The 7776-nt window shown below is 41.6% G+C and overlaps 1 protein-coding gene across 1 annotated transcript in view; it reads right to left on the bottom strand.

Annotated features, from left to right (window-relative positions):
- LOC111959748 (sodium channel protein type 2 subunit alpha-like) overlaps nucleotides 1-7776 on the bottom strand; it is a 46924-nt gene that overhangs the window by 28052 nt on the left and 11096 nt on the right. The window contains exons 3-9 of the mRNA XM_023981536.2: nucleotides 7120-7238; nucleotides 6781-6870; nucleotides 6558-6686; nucleotides 5661-5752; nucleotides 3191-3454; nucleotides 2643-2706; nucleotides 2286-2427 (exon numbers count right to left, since the gene is read on the bottom strand). Of these exons, the coding sequence (XP_023837304.1) occupies nucleotides 2286-2427; nucleotides 2643-2706; nucleotides 3191-3454; nucleotides 5661-5752; nucleotides 6558-6686; nucleotides 6781-6870; nucleotides 7120-7238 (900 nt within the window). The remainder of the gene's footprint in view (nucleotides 1-2285; nucleotides 2428-2642; nucleotides 2707-3190; nucleotides 3455-5660; nucleotides 5753-6557; nucleotides 6687-6780; nucleotides 6871-7119; nucleotides 7239-7776) is intronic.

The following is a 7776-nucleotide window of genomic DNA, read 5'->3' as shown; positions in this document are numbered from 1 at the left end:
TACGTATCTGGTAACCGGACAATGGGGATGGTTACGTATCTGGTAACCGGACAATGGGGATGGTTACGTATCTGGTAACCGGACAATGGGGATGGATACGTATCTGGTAACCGGACAAGAGGCTGGTTACGTATCTGGTAACCGGACAATGGGGATGGATACAAGCCGAATGGAGCACTGCAGGTAGGCCGATGGGAATTGTGAATAATACAAAAGCATGTCGGCAAAAGCCTCGCGACTAGAATCCTTTTATGGATAGGCTGCTCGTGAATTATAAAGACACCAGACACATTGCTGTTGAAGCAGCTTTCGTTATAGTAGGGTACGTTTAAAAAAAAAATCAAACTAAATCAAACGAAACGGAAAAACAACTTAAATGTTTCTAAATATGAGTGTCCCCGGATTAACTTATCTTTTGCTCCATTATTGGCATACAACCTACATGGAGAGTTTTTTAATGCACTTCCAAAATAATAACAGGAGCTGGCTAAAACAATGTATTAGCCTACATAGATAAAAGGGAGATGCCCGCTCACTGTTTTGCTGCTAAAGCGTTGGTGATGAAGATTCATTTCAAAGCGGTCTCACGACCCAAACCCTTTGGCGGCCCTGTGTTTTCACATGTACATTGATTGTTTTTTTATCTGATGCTACACTAAGATAAGATCAGAAACATACATTTTTCTAAACTAATCCAATCTGTAAGTGGTTGGATTCATAGCAACTGTTAGTGAGATAGTTGTTCCAGTTTGACGTAAGTAGTCTCCATGTACTTTATTGTCTTCCCTACTCTGACAGGTGTTCTGAATGCAAGTTAGGGGTGATGTAAAAGTGCCGGATATCTTCCTCCAAATTGGATCTAACAGAGATTGAATATTACATTGCAAACTACATAATGTGACACATTAAGAAATATTCAAATAAGGCTTTACACCCTTATTACTCAAAGGATGTAAACCCGAAAGAGAAATGCACTCAGCTGGAGTTGATTGTTAATTCATTTAGTGTCGTTTTAACTCCAGAAATATCAACACCATGACCGAGTAGTTTTCAGACAAAATGGGGGTTGGACCATATAAACACCAACATGTTGTTAAATACGACTCCATATGAGTTGAATTAACTCTTCCARTTTTACTGTGTATGCTTGGTTTTTAATGAAATGAAACGAAATGGGAAAAAACATTTGTTTTTCACGTTTCTAAATACGAGGTTTATGGGCACAAAAAGCACATCTCACTTGCTCCATGTGCATATGGGCACTGTGTGTCACAGCTGGATAGGCTTTGCTTCCATTGTTAAAATCCATGCCATAACCAACCGCGTTACCGCTAAGTCCAGTATTCGGTTGGTCTTAAATATCCCAAGCAGCGCATACTGAAATTGGCACTTTGGTGCACGTTTTTAAGGACACACCTTAGATAATGCCAACCCTCCCACCTCAGCACATGCAAGCTCATTTAAGACAGGTAAATGACCAATCCTGGCATATGGTTTGAAAATAGAAGAGTGCCGGCTTTAACAGGTTGAAATTGCAAACAAGCGTGCATTTGACAATTGCGCTGGGCGTTGGTTTAACACCAGACAAAATTATAGCCCATAGTGTTCCTCACAGGTGCAGTCAGAAGCACAGGAACACAGGGATCTCCACTGAGCACAGAAGCTGGCACAAATGGGTCTGTCCAATGCAACGACAACACTAGCAGTCCTTTTGCCTGTAGAAAAGCCCCCAGTATCACGTCATAATGCAGACAGACCATAGAGTTGGGATAGAGGGCGCACTTGGCCCAAAGCCTTTTTTAGCAAGGGTAGCGCCCCTTGAGGTAGGCTTGAGGAACCAGCCTGATCGCTGCCTTCACAATTCTTTAAGGAATGGCCATCAGGCTGGTTCCACCAGGCTTCCAATGAGAGCTTTCACCATTTTGAAGTAGTCAACATGGTGGGACTTGCTATGGGTCAACGAACGATCACAGAATTCCATCCTGGTCAGCGGAAGGGGTAAGCCAATGAGTTATACTCCTGAGCAAACATTCCACAATTACAGGTGGCAGTTAATCACTAACCTTGGCTTTATACCTGTTTAGATGATACACTCCAGCACAGTAAGTGGTATGCACCTATTCAGTCTATGTACAAACTACCAATAAACTCATAGATGTAAAAGAGTAAGACATGGACTACTTTAAAATGGAGATAGCCCTCAATGGCAGTAGCCAAGCTGTCACAAAAAGCGGCCATTGCAAAGACAGGAGATGAGCTCTCTAGTACATCTCTATGAGACAGACCTGCTGGTAGAGGTTCTCCCAGTAGTCCTGAGTCATCAGTCTGAACAGAGACAGGAAGGCCCAGCTGAACGTGTCAAAGCTGGTGTAGCCGTAGTCTGGGTTCCGGCCCGCTTTGACGCACCAGAATCCCTCTGGACACAGCCTACAACAAACAACAAGCCTGGGAAACTCAAACAGAATCAGAATCACCATCACTGCATTCCCAATATCCTGTGAAGTCTATTTTGATGTTAACGCACAAAGACATGCACGACCGCACGCAGGTACGCACACGCACACACACAAACAAACGCAAGCACAATCAATAGTGCATCCTGACAATGAGACACAAAGGTAGTAATGTGGGCTCAATCTTACCCAGCACCACTGCCATTTCCACAAAGCAAAGCATCCCTTTTACCTGGGAGGTAGTAATAATTATCTACAGGAAAAAGAGACAAGTCAATCTTTCGTCAACTGCAAAAAAGAGAAATGATTTTCATTCTCACCTCCATCATCACAGCATTGTAACTAGTGAACAGTTCAAAGCTTTAGTCATGAAAAGCCCTTTCCTTATCTATTGTCTCCCCTTTGATCCCATGGCTTCCCAGGTCCTAGTGTCATGGCCATCCAGGTGCCATTTTCCCCATTTGGGTGGTGACTCAATGCCCTCCGTGTTGACAAGCTAAACATGCCACTAGTATCACCCACAAACCGGCAGTGTTATGATGAACCGCCACACTACTTCCCACCAGAAGCTCTTACGAACCCCTCTCAGCCATTCCTGTCATTTTACATTTCGCTCTTCAGCCGGGGCTGCTTGTTTGGCTATTAGCAATGAGCTGTGACTCACTCACTGTGGTCCGTGGTTACTAGCACGGCTTTCACCCTCCAATGACTGTCTAAAGCCAAAGAAACATGCTTACCAGGATTATTAGTGTAATTGGTCCAGTTGAACGGGACGGTCTCGTTAAAGTCTGCATCATTATACTCCTTCCCATTAAAGTCCAATGTATCATTCAAGAGGTTGGTTGAGTTAGGACGGATCCTTAAACATTTGTTTCTTAAATTGCCCATGAACAGCTGCAGCCCTACTAGGGCAAAGACACTTAGGCAGAATACAGTGAGGATCATCACGTCTGACAGTTTCTTCACTGACTGGATCAGCGCTCCCACAATGGTCTTCAGGCCTGCAGGACACGACAGAACCTCACTGTTATTCGCATAGGAGTCTTATACAGTGTATGCAAAGAAGAAGTGTCATTTGTATACAATGTAAACATCACAGCATGAAACGTCATCTCTGTTGCTCATATGTTTAAAAACAAATAGTGTGGAGGTGTCCAAAACGCAAAATCCACACATTTTTCATTTTGTTTTTTCACTAGAAATGATTGCTTAATGTGTGTGTAAAATATGACTGTTCTCAGATTTTTTATTCATAGATTTTATATGTGTCTAAACGTTATATTTCCGTTGTTTAGCTGGAATGGAATGTTTGTATACAGTGTATTTGACTGTATGTGGTTGTCTCACCTAGCTATCTTAAGATCAATTAACTGAGTCGCTCTGGATAAATAACTAAAATATTACATGCAAATTATTTACATACAGATGTTATATAACTGTATTGATTTGTTTTATATTGATGTCACAAATGTATCATTTGTACAGTCCTTAATTAAAAAAATGTGTTATTTGTTACTTTGGACTGTGTAAAAYCTAGCAGTCCTACTTAATTCTCTGAGAGTGAGGCGGATATACACTGAGTGTACAAAACATTAAGGACAACTTCTTAATATTGAGTTGCACCCCCTCTCCCCCTTTTGTCCTCAGAACAGCCTCAATTCGTCAGGGCATGGACTCTACAAGGTGTCAAAAGCTTTCCACAGGGATGCTGGCCCATGTTGACTCCATTGCTTCCCAAAGTTGTGTCAAGTTGGCTGGATGTCCCTTGGGTGGTGGAGCATTGTTGATATACACGGGAAACTGTTTAGCGTGAAAAACTCAGCAGCTTTGCAGTTCTTGACACAAACCGGTGCACCTGGCACCTACTACCATACTCTGTTCAAAGGCACTTAAATCTTGTGCCTTGCCCATTCACCCTCTGAATGGCAGACATACACAATCAATGTCTTAATTGTTTGAAGGCTTAAAAATCCTTCTTTAACCTGTCTCCTCCCCTTCATCTACACTGATTGAAGTGGATTTAACAAGAGACATCAATAAGGGATCATAGTTTTCACTTGGGTTCACCTGGTCAGTCTATGCCATGGAAAGAGCAGGTGTCCTTAATGTTTTTTACACTCAGTGTATAGGGTTTTGCAAAACAACATGATTATTTGTCTCTCTAAAATGAAACCATCAAGAGATAGATTTTAAACAGATACATGTCTGTCATTGAACAACCCCATGCCATGATTAGATAGTGAAAAAAACACACCAACCTCTGTCAAACGTTCTTTAAACAATAAAAGCGAATTTACCAACATTTTTGAAAATGGATATATAGCGATTTTGAAAGAAACTCCTCAATTGTCAAAGAATGGTACGCTGGCAGTGCAGTGACACATATTCTACTGTCTCAACTGGTGGTCTTACACCATAAGAATGTTTAATCTGTTATCTAACGTTCTTTTCTCCACTAGAATTATATGAGCCATGATAAGCATATAATATTTTCTGACTAAGATCCAAATCCCATTAATATGTTTATAGCACACAATGTAGCTTCAAATTAAGTCTCTGATTGCTCTATGGTTGATTATAAAAACAAATAAGCTGAGGAGCATAGTTGTTATCATGGCCAGGCAGTTCTGGCCACAAATTGACATATGTTGTAGTAGATATTATACCTGTGTGTTATACACCCTACCAAGAGTTTGGATCAGAAAATATGTCGTAGGGTATAATAACAAAAGCATGCATGTCTGTGAGGAAGGGCATACATCACAATCAGCTCTGACGTATGACCCACCCTTACCAGACCAAAACACAGTCTGTCTTCACTGAACAGGAACAGTTGAACGAAGACAAACACCAGTCAGGGAGAACACTGACAAGCAACCATCCCAAACAGCGAAGGAAGGAGACAAGAGCTGGACAGCACCACAAACACAATTAAAGCTGGATTTAAACAAAGTCTCATGCAAACAAAATCGACTAGACCCCCAAGGCTGTTCAATAAAAATAAACAAATCAATAAATAAAATAGTCTAAAAGCAAGAAATCCTTTCCATTTTAAATGAACTGCTTCAGATTCCTGCTTTTACTGGCAGCATGAGAGGCAAACCTAAAGAAAAGCGTAAAGGTGTAGTAACCCTTAAACTTTGATGGAGTGAGTGGTACAGCACCACTCTTTGGCCCCGAAACCTTGTCCCTTAACCTGGCTCTCACCTGGGATGACCGATATAGTTTTCAGTGCTCGGAGAACCCTGAACGTTCTCAGTGCTGACACATTGCCCAGGTCCACAAACGATGTGACATATCTGTAATAAAAGGGAAGTCGCATACAGACGCCATGACAGGACAACAAAGAGCAGTCGGAGGAAACATGACACAAGGAAGGGGCTGGCTGACAGCTGGCAGCAGGCACTCCTTACCTGGGATAACTGAAATAGTTTTCAAAGCTCTCAGTACTCTGAAAGTGCGAAGAGCTGAAACATTGCCTAGTTTTACAAACTCTGTTACATACCTGCAGGAAAATTCACAATTACAATAGAGCTTGTGTAGTTCAGGAGAAAAGACATTCATGTAACATGGCAACGTCCCTAAACCCCTCAAACACTATTACATGGTGGGATAGACAATAGGTGTGAGGAGTCTGAGGAAGGACACTAGCAAAGCTAAGGTTAGACTGAGAAGTGCCTCAATATTCCTCATGTCTGCATGGTATTGTAATTACAAAGACGTGCAACCATTCCAACACAGTATTGCAAAACAACTGTTGTCTTGTGTATGCTCCAACAATTAATACACTAACAACACAAAGAATAAACTAAGGGGACTTGTTGCCCCTGAACAACAAACAGAATCAATGTACTAAACTACATGGACAGTTACCCAATACTTGTAACTCATCTGCCTCAAGCAGATAAAGCAAATGGTAGTGAAGTCTGGTAGCTGTTAGTAGAAATAGGCAAAATGACTTGTAGTGTAGAAGTGGGTTTGTCGTGAGAACTTTACAGACTGAACATTAGTGTATAGTGTCGCCACTAGTTTCATCATACAGCTAGGTACGCAGGATACAGTATCCTGTTACAGCACATGACAGGAAAATGTGTGAATACTTACGCCATGACAATGACACAGAAATCCAACCAGTTCCATGGGTCTCGGAGAAAGGTGAACTTCCCGACACAGAAGCCCCTTGCCAATATTTTTATAAGCGATTCAAATGTATAAATTCCAGTGAATGTGTACCTGTTGCAAACAAAGGGGACTGGTTAGTCGACATAGATAATTGTGGATGTGTATTGTGGATGCATGTCGATTTTGGGGTAAGAGGATGACTTACTCTATATTCTTTGCCCAGTCTGGAGGCTGACTCAGGGTCATAAACGCACAGTTGGTAAGGATAGTGAACATGATTACCATGCTGAACAATGTGGAGGCAGTTGTCAAGGAAACTGAACTGTCCAGACTGGTTAATTTAATATTGCTTACACATGACATACGATACAACACCTGACATCAGGGATAGAACGTATCAGGTGACCACATATCTTCAGTACACAAATCACTATATTGCACTAATTATCTGTTCAAACAGGATAAAGACATGGGATATAGGATATAGATTTAATTTGACCTAAAAAAAAACGTAATTAAAAAAAAAATGTCAATGAAAGGATATGAGTGAACCAAAACCTTAATTGATATTCTTCTAAGAGGGTTGAAGGGGCTTAAGACATACAAGGCAGGAGTGGCGTTGAAGCGGAAGATGGCCTTCCCTCGGTTCAACACTATAAAGGTCTGTGAGAGAGAGAGAAAAAGAGAGAGACAGAGAGAGAGAAAGGGAGAGAGAGAGAGAGGGAGAGAGAGAGAGAGATAGAGAGAGAAAGAAAGAAAGAGAGAGACGGGGAGAAAGACACCCCATGAGACTGTAAACACATATTCCTGGTCAGTTAGGAGTGATGGAAATGAACTATTCGAGAAGAACAAAATGAAATGAACTCTTTGAGAAGAACAACAACACCAGCTTCTGGTGTTGCTATAGCACAGTGATACTCTGTGGTAGAGAGCACAGTGATACTCTGTGGTAGAGAGCACAGTGATACTCTGTGGTAGGGCTGGGCGATATGACGATATATAAACATCTATCGTTTCATATTATGCTMTATCGTTTATTTTGTTGGGTTGCAAATCACACTCTTTACGGCAATATTTTCCGTCAGTTGGACGTCGCTTTGCGTTCTTCCACACGTGCCACGTGGAAGGTAATTTGCAACACAAACAAACATGGAGGAGAGTGAACGCGACACAAAGCCCGGAGACTGTACCTAAAAGAGGA

This window comes from Salvelinus sp. IW2-2015, linkage group LG36 (genome assembly GCF_002910315.2).
Source record: "Salvelinus sp. IW2-2015 linkage group LG36, ASM291031v2, whole genome shotgun sequence".
NCBI classification, from domain to species: domain Eukaryota; kingdom Metazoa; phylum Chordata; class Actinopteri; order Salmoniformes; family Salmonidae; genus Salvelinus; species Salvelinus sp. IW2-2015.
The sequence above is the reverse complement of the archived record's forward strand: the minus strand, read 5'-3'. Positions and strand labels throughout refer to the sequence as shown.